At 42.2% G+C, this 21,340-nt stretch overlaps 1 protein-coding gene across 3 annotated transcripts in view; it reads left to right on the top strand.

Annotated features, from left to right (window-relative positions):
• The window catches only part of rapgef4a (Rap guanine nucleotide exchange factor 4a), a 32,248-nt gene that overhangs the window by 7,816 nt on the left and 3,092 nt on the right, over positions 1-21,340 (top strand). Inside the window, exons 1-20 of one of the 3 annotated variants that reach the window (XM_028990416.1) lie at positions 3,201-3,457; positions 7,470-7,542; positions 7,996-8,060; positions 9,838-9,944; positions 10,226-10,347; positions 11,503-11,686; positions 11,849-11,933; positions 12,013-12,073; positions 12,248-12,324; positions 12,637-12,783; positions 14,655-14,761; positions 15,714-15,799; positions 16,484-16,565; positions 17,916-18,066; positions 18,143-18,231; positions 18,314-18,344; positions 18,472-18,550; positions 18,814-18,960; positions 21,040-21,137; positions 21,214-21,339. In XM_028990416.1, coding sequence (XP_028846249.1) covers positions 7,485-7,542; positions 7,996-8,060; positions 9,838-9,944; positions 10,226-10,347; positions 11,503-11,686; positions 11,849-11,933; positions 12,013-12,073; positions 12,248-12,324; positions 12,637-12,783; positions 14,655-14,761; positions 15,714-15,799; positions 16,484-16,565; positions 17,916-18,066; positions 18,143-18,231; positions 18,314-18,344; positions 18,472-18,550; positions 18,814-18,960; positions 21,040-21,137; positions 21,214-21,339 — 1,902 coding nt within the window. In that variant the 5' untranslated portion in view covers positions 3,201-3,457; positions 7,470-7,484. Of the gene's footprint in view, positions 1-3,200; positions 3,458-7,469; positions 7,543-7,995; positions 8,061-9,837; positions 9,945-10,225; positions 10,348-11,502; positions 11,687-11,848; positions 11,934-12,012; positions 12,074-12,247; positions 12,325-12,636; positions 12,784-14,654; positions 14,762-15,713; positions 15,800-16,483; positions 16,566-17,915; positions 18,067-18,142; positions 18,232-18,313; positions 18,345-18,471; positions 18,551-18,813; positions 18,961-21,039; positions 21,138-21,213; position 21,340 lie in introns of those variants that run through there. The other 2 variants (XM_028990417.1, XM_028990418.1) reach the window with 2 other exon arrangements.

Here is a 21,340-nt window from a genome sequence, read left to right on the forward strand (position 1 = left end):
TCATGGCCGCTCTGTTAGTTATTCAGGACACATAGAAGGCATGGCAGGGCTTTTGTGTGAGTGTGTGTGTGTGTTTTCCAGCCTGGCCTTTTATCTGGTCTGAGTGCTTTTACATCAAAAACGTGTCTGTAAGAAGGTGTTCAGCTGTTCAGCTGCATTTCCATTCATGTCACAGTATTTCAGTCGGCAACTTACAGTTGGGCAAAAAAAGTATTTGGCAGCCACTGAAAAGATGAGACAGGTCTGTCATTTTCATCATAGTTACACTGCAACTGTGAGAGACAGAATGTAAAATTTTTTATTATTTTTAAAGAATTTATTTGTATAATGGTGCAGAAAATAAGATCTTAGCACCTACAAACAAGCAAGAATTCTGGCCTTCACAGACCTGTTACTTCTTCTTTAAGAAGCTTGTCTATCCTTTATATGATCTTTTACCTGTATTGATGACATCTGTTTGAACTGGTTTTCTGTATAAAAGCCACATGTTCACACCTTCAAATAGTCAGACTCCAACCTCCACCATGTCGAAGACCAGAGAGCTGTTTAAGGCCACCATGGACAATATTGTCACTTGCACAAGACTGGGATGAACCAATCTACAATAGGCAAGCAGCTTGGTGAGAAGAGATCAACTGTTGGAGAAATTATAAAATGGAATCACTGACAATCTCCCTCGACCTGGGGCTCCATGCAAGACCTAACCTTGTGGGGTACAAATGACAGTGAGGAAACAGGCCAGAACTACACAGAGGGAACTGGTCACTGACCTGAAGAGAGCTGGGACCCACAGTAGCAAAGTTTACTATTAGTAACACATTCAAAAGGTTCCCCTGCTTAAGACAGCACATGTCCAGGCCCATCTACAGTTTGCCAGAGACCATCTGGACAATCCAGAAAAGGATTGGGAGAATCCCATGTGGTCAGATGAGACCAAAGTAGAACTCGTGTTTGGAGGGGGATGAAGGCTGAGTTGCATCCCAAGAAAACCATACCCACTTTGAAGCATGAGGGTGAAAACATTATGCTTTGGGGCTGCTTTTCTGCAAAGGGGACATGATGACTGATCCCAAACACAACTGGGCAATGATGGAGTAGCTATGTCGAAATCATTACAAGGCTCTGGAGTGACCTATCCAGTCTCGAGAGAATCTGGAATAGAGAATCTGCAACAGCCCTAAAACATCACAGCTCTTGAAAAGATCTTCATGGAAGATTGGGCCAGAATACCAGCTACGTTGTGTACAAATCTGGTAAAAACCTACAGGAAACGTTTGACCTCTGTCATTGCCAACCAAGGTTACATTAGAAAGTATTGAGGTGAACTTTTGCTATTGACCAAATACTTATTTTCTGCACCATTATACAAATGCATTCTTTATGCAAAATCTTTATGTAATATATGTATACATAATGGCTAGTAAGTACATTTTCATTTTGTACATACAATGTCAGCACCGATGACAGTCCCAAAAAACACCAAATGCTGCCTTCGCATTATAATTCTGCTGGCTGGCTCCTGTTCCGGGTCAGGCAGAGACCTGGTAATTAACCATCTCACCCAAACACAGGTATTTGGTCAAAAGTCTGATTCACACCAGGCTCGGGGGAAAGGCTGATGGTCTGCGGCGTCAGCAGGGACGGCTGAGGGGTAAAGGTGACGGGTGGGGTTGAGTGTGTTTGGCTCTTTCTTTAGCATAGTCCCTCAAGATGAGGCAGACCCCACCCAGAGTAGTTCGGATTTCCACGGCAGTGAAAAGATTTACAATTGCAATTCCCTACTCATGCTGTCTGTCATCTGGACTACAGTATTATTTAGAAGAACTAGTTGTTTGGTGGCAGTGGTGGTAAGGAAACAGACCAAGGGTAGAGCAGTGGGCACATTTTGTTGTGTCAACTGTGTGCTGTGCTGCAGTGTTTCACAATGACAATCACTTCACATTCACTTCACTTTTGGTCATCTTCTAGGGAAAATGATTTTTTTATACATTATTATTTGGGCCTCTCAGTATGAGTGCTGGCAAAAGCATCAGCATTTACACACCATCATTTCCTCATTTTACTTTTCAAATGTTTTAATTATCATGCATTTATCAGCTTAAACCAGTGTATGGAACAGCTGGGGACACTTAATCTGGGTGGCACCTTAGCACATGTACAATCAATATGTACCACATACAGTATGTGACAGCACAAAGCTCAGGCCCCTACTTTCTTGTTCTTTTTTATGTCCTTTTAGATTGGCTGGTGTGGTGTTGTATTCCCTGTACTCCGAGTCGACCGTGTTTCAGCAGCAGTTATGTAATGAAGTAAATGCCCCTCCGGTCCGTTGTCCGCTCTGTGACACTGATTGATTGACTTTTTTTTATTACAGCATGAGCTTGCCATATCAGATGAGAAGGGAATACTCTACAGATGACATGACGGGACAGGAAGCCGTGTCTGCGTATGGATTTGATGTTAGGCACTCTGAGCCGAGCGCTTAGGAAGTGTCTCATTTCTATTTCAAAGCGCTCCCCCTCTGGACCGCTGTTATAATTTTGGTTTCAATTAAGACCGTTCCTTTTGATATGCTTCACATCTGGTGGTGGTAAAGCTGTGCAAAAAAGGTGTTCTAAGCTTTAATCAGCTGAAATTCTGAAATAAAAGTGGACAAAAAAATTGAGATGAACATGATCGCAGCATGTTTATATTTATTTAGACCTCAAGAGATTTTGTAATACTGTTTTCCTTTTTGTTCCATTTCACATTTATTGACATGCATTTTTGTGCATATATGCTGTAAGTTATGACTGTAATAGTACATGGGGACTGAAATTGTGACTTTTTGTGGTCATAACTGGTTCAAATTTTCCATTTATTTCTGAATATTTGCAAGCATTGGTTTGGATTTTGTGAAAGATGTTGTGAAGTTAATGAATGACTCAGGCTCATGTATTATTCAGCATTAGCGGAAAACTGCTCAAAATGCACATCTGTGTGTTTGCTCTAAATACTACTTAATAGTTTAAATAATTGAGCTTGGTCTCTACTGTCCTCGTCTCCTGGGACCTGCTGAGTTTGTAGCATCTCCTGCTGTGCCTGTGTTGCGTATTAGCTCCACAACAGCACGAGAGAGAGAGAGAGAGAGAGAGAGAGAGATGCACTCATCAGTTCAGGATGATTGGAGTGGCGTAATTGCCTAGCAACCGTGAGGGAAGTGAGGCGCTGGTTGCCGCTCTGCTGGGCTGGGAGCGGACGCCCGGGCTGCAGTCTGCTCGCGGCGCTGGGAGAGAGAGGGCGAGAGGCCAGACGCTCGCACCAGACCCCTCAGAGCAGGGAGATGCTCGCCGTTTAAAGGAGCCTTTTATGTGAACTTCAAAGGTGGGGAAGCGGTAACATCTGGAGCCCGGGGACCCAACGGGGACTCTGATGCCAGTCCAGATGTAAGTCCCGCTTGGGACATCCACTTTTCTAGGTGAGTCTTGTTCAGTCATCCTGCTTTTTTTTACTTAGTATGTTGCCTGGATAAGAAGTTACACAACTTATAGCCTCCTGTTTAACATTTATCTGGCTAAAAAAGTCACGCTCCTGCTGTAGGAGCTGGAGATGGATGCAATAAAGCTGCGATTTATATTATGTAATCGTTGTTGAATAATTCAACACAAATGTGCCTTCATGCACGATAATGTATAGGATAAGTGTTGGGGCATGTCGTATATAGAGATAAATGACATTTTCAAGGCATGAATTTCAATTTTATAAACCCATTACAACTGGCGAGTGAACAGTTTTCTTTTCCTTTTCCCGTTTCCCTCAAGGAAGCATGGATCAGCGGACTTGTCAAGATTGACAAATCTCAAACCTCCAAATGAGGCTGTAACAGCGTGTAATGAAGTAGTTACTGCTGTCATGATACATGAGTGAAACTTGTCAGCTGCAGATTGCTCTGAGACAGATTGCTGTTCCCTTGGTTGTTTTTTGTTACCACTGCTGTGTTAAATATTGATTTTATGCTAAATTTTAGGCTTCTATACCGAACATGAAACCGCAGATTGTATTGGAAACGTGAAGTGAACACCACGTGGCATGTGTTGCCCTGTAACGCAAACAAAATCCACCCCGTTGGAGATGACAACCTCTTAATCCTACAGTAATGACGGGATTAAGATTTCATTATCCATTTTAAAACCAAGGACTCCAAGTGGAGCACTTTAATGAAATCATACACCGCGTTCTGCCGTCTCATGATCCCGTAGTCAAGTGGACATTTAGACGAAGTTCCCTTAGTTGTTGATGTGGATTACATAAAGTCAGGCCAGCAACTGTTGTTCTTTGAACAGGACACCAGGTGATCAACATCTGAACATTTTCCAGATCATGCTCACATGGTATGGCATGAAAGCACAAAAGCATGAAATCATGCATCATGTTGGATTAACATGATTAACACTTCACTGAAGCCATGTGTGTGTGTGTGTGTGTGTGTGTGTGTGTATACTGAGCATTTGTGGCAGATGTAGTTTGCAAGGTGGAGTCTTGTTAAGGTTTGGATCCAGCATCCTTGCTTGTGACCTGGGGTCCCTGACTCAATCTAATTTGGAGTAATGACTGCTTCAGAGCAGGCGGAGTGGCTGGTCCAACAGATCGTGATGAAGGGGCTTCACATGGTGGGTTTGCCTCCAGCTGTGTGTTTCCAAGTGGAACATTTTGAACATAAGGGTGGTAGCGGGTGGCTGGCCTATGAAGCAGACAACCACAAAGTCACAGGTTCAAGCCCCATGTACTACCATTGTTTCCCTGAGCAAGAAACTTAACCCTGAGAGTCTCCAGGGGGACTGCTGAATACTCTGCTGAATAAATATGCATAATATCCCAGACAATTATGCATTGAGGCTAATATCTTTACTGCACATCATTTGTAATTTTTGTAATTTTGTGTAATGTTATGGTGATTAATTGTTTCACCTAATATGCCGGCTTTCCAGGATTTTTAGCTGTACACTGGTGCGAGTAACGTTTTTGCCTAATGTCTTCTTAGTCAGTAGAGCCAATGAGACAGAGAATTGAAAGAAGCAGGCATTGCAGGAAACACAGTGCTACGTGAACAAGGCTAATTACTAAGAAACAGTGTTTCTTAAATTATTTTTTTAATAATGAGGTCAGCAGCTCAAACCGAAAGCAAAACAGATAAATGTTCCAAATTACAAAGCAGACATTCTTCGAGCAGCAGCTTCCAATGTTCTTCTAATTAGACTTTTGTGCCCATATTATGGTGTTGGGTAAAGCACAGTCACGAAATGTTATGGCTTTGAAAAAGATAAGTCCATCTGTCTCGTCACCTTCTGTTCTATTGACCAAACAGCTTAAAAACTGACTCTGTTTAGAAGACCCAGGTTCAAATCCCACTTACTACCATTGTGTCCCTGAGCAAGACACTTAAGTTGCTCCAGAGGGACTGTCCCCATAACTACTGACTGTTAGTTGCTCTGGATAAGGATGTCTGATAAATACTGTAAATGTAAATGTAAATGTAAATCTAAATGAAATGGAAGACAGAGGACAAATAGTCCCAACGTTTTCAGGAAGTAGCACATGACATCTCTTAGTTAGTTCAAATGGTATTGAACATGGTTTTAATGTTTGTTATGTTTTCAATCTTACTGTTTTGTTTATTGAAACAGAGATCAACTACATTTCCATCTTGCTTCATGGCCATCACAGTTAATATATTCATTTGATTATGACATAATACATCCATAGATCAGGAGTAAAGGAGTAATGCGTAATTGAAATGCTGAAGCATATAGATTAAATAAAAAGTATAATTGGGGACGAGTCCCTTAGGGGACTCCATAGGTTAAGGTCTCATAAACACATTTACTGCGATTTACTGTGCATCTCAAAACTCTCCTGGGAGCCTGTCTAAGCCTACTCTACAGGTGCTAACCTGGTTCGGTGCACAGATCCGGAGTACCCCAAACTCACCACCGTGATAGTTAAACTAGTCTCCGTTAAGCCTCAGATGCATGTATTGTGGTAGATGAGCCAAGATAACAACATTAAAATGTGGCCTAATACACCCCACCCTCTGGGGTCATGCAGAGGGATTTACCGTAACCCCACAGCCACTGACTGATTTTGGTGACTGTTTGGATTATGGATTGGTTTTACTCTAAGACCTGACCTCTGACCTTTTACTTGGCAGACCCCACCAACAAGCCCCTGACATCATTACTCTGTGTATCATTACTTCCATTACATTTTCAGAATCAATACAGTATCGTTTAATATTACATTAAATTGTGTTGGTGTTTTTAATCTACCAGTTTAATAGGTGCTTGGTTAACATTTAGGAACTATATTAGCTGTGTAATGTTTGTTTTGCCAGAATTAAGAGAAGTCAATGGGGAACAGAATCCATTAAAATAGTGTACAAACCACTAAATTGAACTAAAAAGCACTTTAAGGTCCTCTAAAGAAAATCAAAATTGATTAGGAAACTTTGTTCAATTTAATTCAATTTAGTGTCGGACCCCTGAGAGAAGGTTGGCCTCAGGTGTCAAATCACCACCCAGATTTTGTGGGTCCTGTGTCAGCAATAAACTATACAGCACAGACAGTAAGGTTCTCTGCTTGATGGCTATTAATGTGAAATGTTCCAGAGAACATATGACACAAGTTTAATACGTGGCTTTCCTTTATTTCATTCATTTGTAAAGGGAGGAACACACACTGCCGTAGACAAAGACATATTGTTTCGTGCTGTTGCATAAAGAACCATTCGTTGGTTGTGCTATTGTGATTCTCTGCATGTTTGTGTTGCTTGTACCTTTCATATTTACTTCACTTTACGGGCCAGCCGGATAAAATATTTGTATTCCTATAGCGACTGTATCAAGTCTGTCTGCAGTGGATCAAAGCTCCAGGATCTCTTGTCTGACATGCCTTTCCTGACCTATTTCTGTCCCTCTGGTATTTAACATGAACATCATCTAGGCTTTAACTGTAGGATCAGGGAAGATGTGTGTACACGTGTGTGCTTATGTGGAAGTGTAGACCTATAAGGGTCTCTCAGTCTACATGGTTCTGTGTGCATAATCCAGTGTAATTCCTTTTTATCTTTGGAGACTACAGATTGAAGGGATTTTATTGAGTGGGAGGGAAATGCCTTCTGCTACTACTGTGTGGTGCAGTTTCTCCCAACTCCCTAGGAATCAAGCATTGGTACCGGACCTTTTGGATGGTCAGTGTGGTCTGATGAATTGCAACTGTTCACTGCCCTCTATATATATGATTAGGACAAACATTTCAACACATTCATTTAACCTGAGATGAAAGGGTAGAGAATGCAGGTCTAGTCACAGTCCCGAGGAGGTCTGAGGACATCCTGAAGGCCACATTAGCATTATATACGTCAATGCTGTAAGTTTTGTTGAAATGTTAACTTTGAGTCAATCTGTTGTGTGATATTTCTTTTCACTCTGCAGAAATATCGTCAGTGCATGGCTGGTCTCCTCACACCACCCTATGGTGTTATGGAAAGTGGTCCCAGCAGTGACAGTGAGTTTTCTGCTCAAGCGGTCAGGCTTATATCAAATGTGCAGCTTTTAACCCCAGATAACCTCGATATTTTGCCTTTCAGCTGCTTAGACACAGAGTGTACAAGACAAGAATTATTAATTGAATGTGCTTGTTTGTTTTGTTGTTGAATGCAGACATGGAGGAAGCCGAACTGAATGTTATAATTCCAAAATAAAAAATGACATCACCTAATGATCTCTGAACATGTGAATCCTCATGCCTTAGTACCGATCATATTTTTCACTCCATATTTATCCTGAACATTTATGTAAACTGGAACTGATCCTCAATAAATAGAGGCTATGTATAAAAGAAGTAATTGCATGATAACAAATATACATTTTTCCAACACTTAATAATAGAAAAGAAAATGTATATGATTGCATTCTCTATGCTTCTTGAGGTGTATCCACTGTGTCTTTTTCCTTGCAGGAATGCCAGACAAAGAGATCCTAAGTAACAACCCACTGGGATCCATGTCGAAACATCTGAACAAGGTACAGAGATGTGCCAAAAAAATTATTTTAAAGACATTGCAATGCAGAAATATTCAAGTCTGAGGTTGATAATAGTTTAATATTGAATTAATATTAAACTATTACAGCTATACATTATACATTATAGCTATACATTAATAAAAAACACTGTTATGCATCGTCACTCTTTTAAGGGCCGTTTTAACACATGCACTCTTCGGCATCATGGTCATCATCTCACCCATTAAATCCATGATTCAGGAAGCTGTCAGCTACTTGCTTACGTGGGCACTGTCATAACGACATCCTCTTTACTCAGCAGTGGCCCTCGGAACAAGACGGGGCCGCGTTTATTTGAGGTCTAAATATAAACAGGGCTGCCGTCGTGACCCTTCTATCCACTTGGTGCGCACGTCCCCGCTAGTTCCTGTCCCGCCTCTGACACTTCCTAGCCTTTACACAGATAACGAGTCACTTCTCGGCAAGATATGCTTTATTTATTGCCATCTGTGGTTTGTTATCAAAAAGGGGCTGTGGTCTAAGGTCCAGTCATAATGTTTTGTCTAAAAATATTAACAATAGGGCTATTTTTTGTTGGAGCCATACTTGTTGGCAAAGAGTTTGAGGCCCTGACATAAATTTTTCTGGCAAAAAAAAAATTAACTTGGCAAAACTTCATAAATTACAGTGAGGTTTATTAATATGCTTTTGAGCATAGATATATGGCACATAGACTGACTCAAACTGATGTGAATTTATTTAAAATTCAGAGCTGAAAGTTGGCAAATCTCTCATGCGTCTGAAGAGACTGTTGCCAGGGACAAATCCTTCAGCCGATACCTCCCACTTAAAATGTTGAGCAGATTTAAATGCTGCTAAACTGTGGAGCTTTGCAGGCGTGCAGATTGTTAATAAATGATCAGCTTAGACATTAAATATGAATCAAATGCTGACAGTAAACAAACTTCCCGCAAGGGTGCTGACACTGAAGTCGCAATCATGGGCACACTGTATAATGTAGCAACTTTTACATTGTTTTTATATTTGAAAGGCTTTATTTTTTAAATTAAAGTAGTTTTAGGGTTCCATTGTTTTGTGAACGTAGACATGACTACATACATTTTACATGTGAGAACTGTATATATATTAAAGGTTTTTTTTTGTGACTTTCATGCATGTGAATCTGAAATGTAACAATCAAACATTGATGTGTAGAGAGATATTGTCAGACTGTTGAAATCAGGGCCATATCAGTGCTTCAGTGGATTCCTCTCAACCAATCGAATTGTGAGGTTGGTATAGTAAATCCAAAACAAGCAAAAAATGTCATGTGATATTTTACTTTCGGCCCAATGCTGAAACAAAGGGTTTTCATGAGGAAAATGTGGGGTGCCACAATTAGCCCCAACTCATCACATGTGTGTTGCTTGGAGTGGCTGGTAGCTATCTGTGACCTGAAGAAGATGCGCAGAAGAGACCTCGGTCCCCTTCACCCGCCTGATAGCCGGGGAGCAATGACTTGACTTCCCCATATAAAATTAGACATTCTAATTACAGTGTGTTCATGGTTTATAAAGAGTTCTTCATAGGTTCCTTTTCCTGTGTGTTCACTTGCATTCCCATTGTGTCCCTGCCATTGTCTCTTTACATTTTATTTTTCAGAGGCCATTTATTGAAAGTCAAGCCAAATGCTGTACCAAATTAGTTTCTCTGGTATAATGAAGCAAAGGCTGTTGTCATTATCCTCCCAGAAAGAATTTTAAAAGAGCCTTTTAAGGTGTCTAAATTTTGCCCCCAGGTTCCTTCAGAGAAGATCCTGCGGGCAGGAAGGATTCTTCGCAACGCGATAGTGACCAGATCTCCTAATATGATCAGAGACAGGAAGTACCATCTGAAGACATACAAGTGAGTAGAGCGCCGTGTAGAGCTGTGATCTAAAACATTTCCTGTACACGTGATGAAATGGGGGTGAATTTTAACATGATGAATGAAAGATTTCCACTGCACCAACACACTTTATTTCATAAGAAGGGCGTATGCTCCTACAACTCGGTGTGTTAGTTCACTGAATGGGTACATTATACTGTGAGAAAATGTTTGTAGGCGCATGTAATTTGATGTGCTTTCATTTGATTTAATTTGCTAGTACGGTGTTGTGTGTGTGGTGTGTGTCTGTCCACCTACAGGCAGTGCTGTGTGGGCACAGAGCTGGTAGACTGGCAGATGCAGCAGACCTTGTATGTCCACTCCCGTGTTCAGGCTGTGGGCATGTGGCAGGTTCTGCTGGAAGAGGGTGTTCTCAACCACGGTGAGTCCTGAGACAGACACACTACCACGGCAACACCGTTACTCACTCAAAATGAGCAGCGACAGAAGCACATGTAGGAAACCATCTTTTTGGTTCTAACACCATCTAGTTTATGAATCATGATAATTTATAGTCAGTCCATCCATGGACAAGAATATTGGGGTTGAAATCGAGAAATTCACTGATCTTACAGTGATATATCATCTTTTTCTTCATCTTTCTTATCTTTTCATGCTATTGTCTCTTGTAGAACAAATCTCAAAACCCTGAAACAACGTATGTGAGACTATATTCTGAACAAATAGAATTTGTGGTTCTTCAAACCAGCACCCTTTAGATGTGATAACAGTAACAACAACAACATTTATTTCTTATCACATACAGTATGTCTCAATGGGCCCTACAGTTGAAACCCCCCACACTTGACCCTTCTGCACAGGAAAAACTCCACACAAAAAAACTCTAGGAGAGAGAAAAAAGGAAGGAAGAAACCTTGGGAAGGAGTGATAGAGAGAGGGACGCCCTTCCAGGGTAGAGTGAGCCTGCAAGTTGTGTCAGAGCAGGATTTGTGATTGTCCAATAAGAGAAAAATACATGTCCATTATGATGCTACTGGTCCATTTGGAAATCCCTGAAGCTGTAGTTGTTACGGTGGTGGTGGCTATGGTGACCCTCTGGTTTGTTAAATGTCCCCGTTTAGCAGTTGCCAGGAACCAGGATTTATCTGCTGGTCTCTTCACTGAAGTCTGCCAGTAGTCTGTGCGCTTGATTCAGTGCCTCAAAGAGAACAAACAGGAGCTCCCAGCTGTGACCTTCTGTAGTGACCCCATTGATCGCAGGGGGCGTGGCGGGTTGTAAATAGGTAAAAGTTCACTCAGGTACTCATTGGAGCTTTATAGGTCAAAAGAAGATTTTGTAGTCAATCCTAAATTTCACCCTAAGTTTGCTCCTTTGTTTAGAACTTTCTGCTGCTTTTCCTTCAATAACAATGTTCATCTCAGCTTGTGATGATGTCAAAGAGTGTGAAAAGCAGTCATGGAGGTATAGAGCGGTGCCTCAAATATATCTTATTATTTTCTGCATTTGAAGCTTTGAAAGAGCCAACATCATATTCTTCTGATATCTTGATATCTAAATGATATCTTCTCCCTGCAGTGGACCAGGAGCTGAATTTCCAGGACAAGTACCTTTTCTATCGATTTCTGGACGATGAGCATGGTGACGCCCCCCTCCCGAATGAGGAAGAGAAGAAGGAGAGCGACGAGGAGCTTCAGGACACCCTCCTCCTCCTCTCACAGATGGGTCCCGACGCCCACATGCGCATGATCCTGACGAAAACGTAAGCAACTTTGGTCCCACCCCCGTTAGCCCGGCCTTGTAATATCATGATGGCGGATAGTGTTACCCTTTCAGAGTGAAACTTTCTTCCCAATAGCCTGATGATTAGATATTATCCCATGAAAAATGTCTTTCCAATCGGCACACACTTCCTCTTCCACAGGCCGGGTCAGAGGACAGTGGATGATTTGGAGATCATTTATGAAGAGCTGCTCCACATAAAAGCCTTATCTCACCTCTCCACGACAGTAAGTGCAGCCCCTGCTTATTAAAAAGGATTCAGGTCCATAATGGCCTTGATAATAAATTCCCTTATCCCTGACCTAGGTGAAAAGGGAATTAGCTGGCGTGCTCATTTTCGAGTCTCACGCCAAAGCTGGAACCGTGTGTGAGTACATGCCCCCGCTGGCCAAATCTGGTTTCTTTTCTTTTACAGTTGTGATTCCAAGCCCTTGAGTGACATGAAATAAACTCACGGATAAAGCTGATGTTTGTGGTTGTATGTGCGTCCTTTAGCTCGCAGTGGCATTTGTCACCCCCGTTTTTTCCATTTCCCTTGCAGTATTTAATCAAGGGGAAGAAGGGACTTCCTGGTACATTATCCTGAAGGGCTCTGTAAACGTGGTCATCTATGGGAAGGTAAGACATTGTTCGGCTTAATGACAGCTGAAGCAGTTAACTCAGCTGTGCATGAACCTTTTTTTGTGTGTTTTAGTTCATACTAAACTTTTTATTAAACCATACAGCGGAAATATTAACCTTGGCATGCAAATGACAGGCACCCTAATAAACCGACTTTGCTCCAAGTGGATGTTATTAGTCCATGCCATGTGGATGACAAGTGAAAATATGAATCAACATATGAAAAAAATAATTGTTTATTCATACAGTGACATTCTTGAGAGAAATGCGTCACCAGCATGTGTGTTTGGCGTTCGGCCCCTCATGCAGGGTGTAGTATGTACGCTCCATGAGGGAGACGACTTCGGGAAGCTTGCGCTGGTGAACGATGCCCCCCGGGCCGCCTCCATCGTCCTGCGCGAGGACAACTGTCACTTCCTGCGCGTGGACAAGGAGGACTTCAACCGGATCCTCAGGGTAGGTTATAAAAATAGTGGTGGGATAAAATTAGTAATGAAATACATTTTTGCATGAGTAAATTGAACAGTCGTGTGTTTTAGGCTTTCTAAACAGCAGTTTGATGCTGAAATCACAGTGTAGTCCAGACCTGGCCTGTCCGTGCAAGCCAGGGAATCTTCCCTTCATTGATCGCCGAGCATGCAGCGGTACAGGGCTTGATCCCAGTAAGCTGTGTAGGACTTGAATGTTGCCATATGGTGTGTTTGGTCTCCCTCTGCTGGCAGAAGTGCAACATTACAGCAGCCAATGCTAATCAGCTGGGGACAGAAACAGGACAGTTTTAATTTAATTTAATTTAATTAAATACGTACAGTACAGGCCAAAAGTGTGGACACACCTTCTCATTCAATGTGTTTTCTTTATTTTCGTGACCATTTATGTTGGTAGATTCTCACTGAAGGCATCAAAACTATGAATGAACACATGAGGAGTTATGTACTTAACAAAAAAAGGTGAAATAACTTAAAACATGTTTTATATTCTAGTTTCTTTGCTCTGATTACTGCTTTGCACACTCTTGGCATTCTCTCGATGAGCTTCAAGAGGTCGTCACCTGAAATGGTTCTCCAACAGTCTTGAAGGAGTTCCCAGAGGTGTTTAGCACCTGTTGGCCCCTTTGCCTTCACTCTGCGGTCCAGCTCACCCCAAACCATCTCGATTGGGTTCAGGTCCGGTGACTGTGGAGGTCTGGTCTCCACTTTTTGTTAATTACATAACTCCACATGTGTTCATTCATAGTTTCAATGCCTTCAGTGAGAATCTACCAACGTAAATGGTCATGAAAATAAAGAATGAGAAGATGTGTCTAAACCTTTGGCCGGTACTGTACGTTTGCCCTGGCTTGGTTTGACACCGTGATCTGGATGGTGTGGTGGAAGGTAGGCTGATGGTTAACTGAATGGCCTGCAGAGGCTGTGCAGAGGAGTCCAGTGAAAATAATCTCCCTTTGACACAGGGCTGGTCAGACTGCTGACCTCCAGTGTCTCTGTGTCCGTTTTACATGATGGCTAATCCTCAGTGCTTGGCATGCCTTCCCGCCTGTGTGTGCATATGAATCGCCACTGGCTGTTCTGTGGTACGTTTTCTCAGCGGGGAAAGACAGGCATGCCAGGCATGTTGTGTTGAAAAGTTTATAAGATGTTCCCGATGCTTTCATGGATGATTTCTTTATTTTCAGGGAAAAGCAGGCACAACTTTTGTTGTGTTTGCAAATTTTCAAGACACCCTTATCCAGAGCGACTGTTACAGGGACAGTCACCTTGGACACACTCATTGTGACTTGCTGAGGGACACATTGATAGAAAGTGGGGTTTGACTAGAACACTACCACACTTTGTGGTACTGAGGCAAAGATAAATGGATCCTAGCAGCTATTGCTCAACAGATTTTAATATTCTTCACCTTGGGTATGTGAAACCTCGGTGCCTCGATTCCTTCAAACTTCTTCAAATGAATTTATATAAGTATCAAACGTACACTTGGACTAAATTATGAATGAATTATATTTCATGGTGAGAAATGAAAGCTAAGGTCACTGTGACCTTATAATGTATTTATGAATTATGTAATACCGATTGATTTTATGTTGCCTGGAGCTAGATTGTTTTGAAGCATTTTGAAATGGTTCATACATTATTGTGCATATACTGTTAAAGAAGAAAATGCTGCATATACATACTGCTGTCAGCAGCACCAGATCCCGTTCTACCAAATATTGACTTGAGAGTCGCACATTTGGTACTGAATTGTGTGCACAAATTGGAAATACCATGATGTTTCATTTACTTAAATGGCAGCACTTGAGTAGTTTTTCATCATTTCTCTTGCAGGATGTGGAGGCTAATACTGTGCGTCTGAAGGAGCATGATCAGGATGTTCTGGTCCTCGAGAAAACTCCAACACGCACCTCCGGCCATGCTGCTTCGTCGCACTACAAGTATGTGTTCGATTCTTTTTTCTATGAATTGAAAATGAACTTCATAACAGTTAGCACTATAGCATTAGCTGGCGAAGACAGTGTGACAATGAGGTAACACATGAATCAATCATTTTTTTTATCAAAATTAACCACCAGTATGTTTTAAATAGCAAAAAACAAGTAATCTGTATGAACATTCTCCCTCAGAAACAGTGATCAAATACAAATACTAATCAACCAATGGCAAAGGTGTATGGAGAAGGTGTGTGTGTGTGTGTGTGTGTGTGTGTGTGGGTGAAAGAGAGATAGTGATGGAGAGCTACACCGTGGAGTGATGAGCTATAGCAGGGGGAAGCCCAGCCATGGCCACGGGCCCGCGGATGAGCGCAGCTCTTAATGGAGGCTGCTGCCAGTGACCTGAGGCTGGCGTAATGGAGAGAGACACATTAGTGGTAATGACAGCGAGGCTCCCTGGGAAAAGGCGGGTTGCCGGGGCGCAGACGCTCCGCCGGGGTCGTCCTCTAATCAACCGCAGCGCCGGCCGGCGGAGGGGAGAGTGCCATACCAGAGTCAAGCACCGCTCGTGCTATGGAGGGCCTGATCATAGATCTGTACTCTGTATTTGTGAGGCTGTCGACTAACCATTGACACACAGCCGCAGAACTGAAATGTCCTGGGAAAAGTGCACTTGCCCACTTGATGGAGTCAGCATGGTGTGTTGGCCTGACTCGATTAGTACATTCCAAGAGGGTGACTGATCTTTCTCTACAAATCGATTTCTGTCTTACATGAAGCTTGTAAATGGGTATATATCATATTTTACGGGTATATTAAATCAAAATATGCATTTCAAAGTAAACACGACATCTGTTAGCAATGTAATGAAAACTACTGATCTTGGGTCAGGAGATGTTTATGAAAAATGTCTGAATGCCTTGATGTGGCATGAGATAATATTTGCTGTTTCCAGATACACGGTTATGTCAGGGACGCCAGAAAAGATTCTCGAGCACTTCCTGGAGACAATGCGACTAGATTCACATCTCACTGAGCCAGGTAATATTTCACATTCTTTGCAAACTCGTTCCTTAGTCATGGAATCTAGAATCACAGACTGAGACATGTTGATGTTGATATGTTGAGGATGTTGGTGTTGATGTATAGAATATTTAAACTATTTTTCCCTGTCTTCCATATATAATAATATTACATAACGGTGATGAAATGGGATGTGCATGAAAATGAACAGATTTCTGCTGGGAATGAAGATCATATAGATTACGGGAAATCATTTATAACCTCTGAAATATAACAATCCACCAACAGGCCAGTTCATGGGGAAAAGTGGCTCATGAAGACAAGTTTGAGGATTTTAGAGATCCTGTATATCGCAGGTCATTCTGTCATTCATCATTCTTACAGTTGTAAATTTTTTAAACTAAACCATTAATTTTTATAACATTTCTTGCTTGCACTTTTAAACAGTACTATATGCTGTGCTAATTGTCATATGATTGATCATTTGAGGTGGATTATAGACATTAAACATAGAAAACCTTTCAATCTGAGTGATCAAGTCACGATAAGACATCCACATCTACCAAATCGAATATGATTCAGAAAATGTATTATACTAATGGCCGGGTCACAGTGTTTATGGGGAACCCAACTACAGTTTTGATGAGAAGCACAGGGGCTGGGAAGAATAATTTAATCTCTCCAATCTCTCTCTCATTCCAGCAGAAACAGAACTGGACGACTTTGTCCTTATGCACTGTGTTTTCCTGCCCAACAGTCAGCTCTGCCCTGTTCTTATGGCCCAATATCCTTTTGAGCTCATGCACTCATTTACATTTACATTTACAGCATTTTACAGCCCTTATCCAGAGCGACTTACAACGTGCTTAAGTTACCATCGATGAAGAGATCAAATCCGGTTCACTAGGACCCCAACTATGAATACAATCTTTTTATTCACTCTGTTGTAGATTCTGTACACAAGTTCGACAACAAGAAAATTACAATTTAATCTAAATATTCTTTAAAGAGGAAGGTCTTGAGCTGTCGTTTGAAGGTGCTCAGTGACTGAGCTGTTCTGACCTCGAGGGGAAGTTCATTCCACCACCGAGGGGCCAAGATGGAGAAGAGTCTAGATGAGAGTCTTCCTCGTACCTTCAGAGATGGAGGGACCAGGCGAGCAGTACTGGAGGCTCGGAGTAAACGAGGTGCAGTGCGAGGTGTAATAAGGGCTGTGAGGTAGGATGGTGCTACTCCATGTTTGGCTTTGTAGACCAGCATCAGTATTTTGAACCTGATGCGTGCAGCTACTGGGAGCCAGTGGAGGGAGCGTAGCTGAGGGGTGGTGTGGGAGAATTTGGGAAGGTTGAAGATCAGTCATGCTGCATTTTGTATTAGTTGTAGAGGTCGGATGGTACATAGTGGTAGACCAGCTAGAAGGGAGTTACAGTAGTCCAGTCGTGAGATTACTAAGGACTGAACCAGTAAAGTGAAGTGATTGTCACACGTGATACACAGCACACGGTGCACACAGTGAAATTTGTCCTCTGCATTTAACCCATCACCCTGAGTGAGCAGTGGGCAGCCATGACAAGCGCCCGGGGAGCAGTGTGTGGGGACGGTGCTTTGCTCAGTGGCACCTCAGTGGCACCTTTGCGGCTCGGGATTCAAACCGGCAACCTTCTGATTACGGGGCCGCTTCCTTAACCGCTAGGCCACCACTGCCCCAAGCCACCCAGTAGTTGGGTGGCTTGGGTTGACAGATAAGGGCGGATTCGTCTGATATTGTAGAGAACGAATCTACATGAGCGGGAAAGGTTGCTGATGTGAGTCGAGAAGGAGAGTTGGTTGTCTATTGTTACGCCAAGGTTGCGGGCTGTTGCAGAAGGAGAGAGCTGCGAGTTGTCCAGGTAAATAGCAAGATCCTGATGTGGTGAAGAATCTGCTGGAATGAATATTAGTTCAGCCTGTTCCATCATGTATTGGTGGATTCTGTGTTAGTTTGGCACCTCAAGGGAGCTTCTCCATAGTCACATACAGTTACAGTCTAGAGACTACTGCAGGGCTCTGATCGCAGGATGATTGTAATTTATCAAGGTCTTTTGTAATTCTGGTTCTTGGGACAGTAGATATGTTTTCCTGAACTTCCCTGAACATACCAGGCCCAGGCCTCCCAGGGCTCTGACCAGGAGAAGATGGATTATGCCCTCAACAACAAGAGGCGTGTGATCCGTTTAGTCATGCAGTGGGCCTCCATTCACGGTGACCAGCTACAGGAAGAGGAGGGTTCACTGGCCTTTCTGGAGGTCCGCCCCACCATCAATCTCCAGGTTCTCCGGTCCATAATTCCTGTTCAAGTCTGATTTTTAAATTGCGTGACAGGAGCTGTACGTGTCTGTGTCTGATGATGCACGAGTGATCCCTGCCCTGAAGGAGCAGCTCCCTGAACTGGAGAAAATTGTTAAACGCAAGTATGTACTAGAAGCTTCAAAAATGAAATATAAAAAAGTGTTGTTTTTTCAAATGAATAAGAATGTATGACTTAATTTTCAGCTCAGATGATGGCAAATACTCTCAAAAGAAGGTTCGAAAATATGCATATGCATAAAACTACTTATTACTTATTACTATTATTAATTACACAATACTTCTTATTATTCGTTTATGACTGTATTGATATTTTTGTACATTTCTACTGTTTTCATTTGTAGCACAAAGTCCTGCTGCGGCAATTCAGCGTGGGGGACGAAAAACTTCAGAAGCGGCAGCCAATCAAGAGTAATGATGAAAGTATGTTTCATATGAAATGGTTAATATAGATTTAGTCTATGATAAACAAATGACCAAGTAGGTGTTTATTGATAGGGGTTAACACGCAAACTTGAGACAAAGAACAACCTGACATGAAGTTTTCAGGACTATTCCTGAAGGCCGCTCACTTATTATTAGAGGATTGATTTTCAGCCATCTTTTTTTTGGTTTTTGTTCATATGGATCAAATGGGCTTTTCTGAACTCAGACATAGCACACGTTTAACATGTTTTGTTTTAAAGTTTTGTTTAAAGTGTACTGCTTTGACCACACCTACACCACCATCCGAGTGCCGGTAGCCGCTTCGGTGACGGAGGTCATCAGCGCCGTGGTTGATAAGCTGGGGTCGACAGAGGACCTTCTCCTGGTCAACCTCAGTTCAGCGGGAGGTGAGAACGGCCACAGCCACTCACTAATCAAACAACAGGAGGCAGCATGTTCTTTTTTTTCATCGTCTTTTCCAGAAAGTTAGGTCTGGAGAATTTAACGGCGACCTGTAAACAGTTGTTGACTGACATGTTGTTCAGTTGTTGGCTTTTGGTCCTTGATTTGACTGATTTTTAATTAGTGGTGTGTGTTGACGTTTGGAAGGCCGTCTCCTGGGGATCACAGCACATTATTACTGCATTTACCTCCACTTCGAAAATTCTACGCCTTCCTGCCGCTCTCTAAGACTCGTGTTTGTTGGCACGATGTTTGGCTCCCTGTGCCATTGCACATTCATCTTCTTCCCTCTGACCAGCGCATGGCCTGTGTTGTGTGTAAATGTGCCAGGAGTCCATTAGATTTACACACTTCACAGATCAAATCTTTCTTCAAATTATGAAGATGGCTGGCCCGGTCTCAAGTTATTATGAGCTTTTAATAGTAATCCGAGGATTGATTTGAAATACAGTACATCTGGAAATTGTTCACAGACCATCACTTTTTCCACATTTTGTTATGTTGCAGTCTTATTCCAAAATTAAATAATTTTCCCCCCTCAGAATTCTATACACAATATCCCATAATGACAATGTGAAAAAATTTTACTTGAGGTTTTGGCAAATTTATAAAAAATAAAAATACGTATTCACAGCCTTTGCTCAGTACTTTTTTCATGCACCTTTGGCAGTATTTGGCAAGTATTTTTGAATATGATGCCACAAGCTTGGTACACCTATCCTTGGCCCATTCATCTTTGCACCGCCTCTCAAGCTCCATCATGTTGGATGGGATGCGTCGGTGCAGCCATTTTTAAACCTCTCCAGAGATGATTCAGATTCAAGTCTGTGCTCTAGCCGGGCCACTCAAGGACATTTACAGAGTTTTCCTGAAGCCACTGCTTTGATATCTTGGCTGTGTGCTTAGGGTTGTTGTCCTGCTGAAAGATGAACCATCGCCCCAGTTTCAGTTCATGGCCACTGTGTTCATTGGGACCTTCAAAGCAGCAGAAATCTTTCTGTAATCTTCCCCAGATTTGTGCCTCGAGACAATCCTGTCTCGGAAGTCAACAGACAGTTCCTTTGGCTTCATGCTTGGTTTGTGCTCTGACATGAACTGTCAACCGTGGGACCTTATATAGACGGGCGAGTGCCTTTCCAAACATCTATAAGAAACAGAAACATTTCAAGGGTGATCAGGGGAAACAGATTATACCAAAGCACAATTTTGAGCTTCGTGGCAAAGGCATGAACATGTGCTTTCTAAATTTTTTGATTTTTAATAAATTTGCTAAAACCTCAAACCACACTTCTTTCACGTTGTCATTATGGGTAAATACATTGTGTGTAGAATTCTGAGGAAAAAAAATATTTTAATCCATTTTCGAATAAAGCTGTAACATAACGCAATGTGGAAAAATTTGATGCGTTGTGAATTCTTTCCGGATGCACTGTGAACATCTAATTTACATTTTAAATTACTTTTTTTTTTCATTTATTACATTTATCAGACACCCTTATCCAGAACTTACAATCAGTAGTTATGGGCACAGTCCCACTGGAGACACTCAGGGTTAAGTGTCTTGCTCAGGGACACAATGGTAGTAAGTGGGGTTTGAACCTGGGTCTTCTGGTTCATAGGAAAGTGTGTTACCCAGAAGGCTACTATCATAGTATATGTGTATAATATGTGCATACAGGGTGATTCTCTGGCCAATGTTCTCCCCTTTGACATGTACCACCTACCTAAACATTCTTGATGACCCCTTCATGGGCACTGCATTCGCTGAGGGCAGGATAATGTACCCTGCAATGTACCCTGTGGAGGACAACATTGAGTATGACTGGGTCTGATCCTTGGAGGCACCACCCATATGTTACTGAAGCCTTGATAGCATACCTTCAGAAGTCAGGCCTCAAGGGGTCAGGACTGTTTTGGTGGCAAAAGAGGAACCTTCTCAATATTAGCTGGTGTCACATCTGATCAGTGTATCTAGCTACATTTAGATTCACATTTTTCCTTAATAATCCTTTTGTTATTTACAGAAAAGGCTGTCCTGAAGCCTACTGACATCTCCATCTTCTCCACGCTCGGCATTAACGGCCGATTGTTCATCTGCCGTCGGGATCAGCTTGAATCGCTGGTATGAAATGTGTTCGATTTTTGTTCTTTTCTTGTTTTTGTTCATCAATGATTCGAGTTGCGCTCTGTTCAACTAGACTGCGCTGCCAGAGCAGGAAGGGCCCTCAGCAGGTTCCATGGCCACTTTTGAGTTAATGAGCTCGAAAGACCTGGCTTACCAGATGACCCTGTATGACTGGGAGCTCTTCAACAGTGTGCATGAGG

Source organism: Denticeps clupeoides, chromosome 9 (assembly GCF_900700375.1).
Source record: "Denticeps clupeoides chromosome 9, fDenClu1.1, whole genome shotgun sequence".
NCBI lineage: Eukaryota > Metazoa > Chordata > Actinopteri > Clupeiformes > Denticipitidae > Denticeps > Denticeps clupeoides.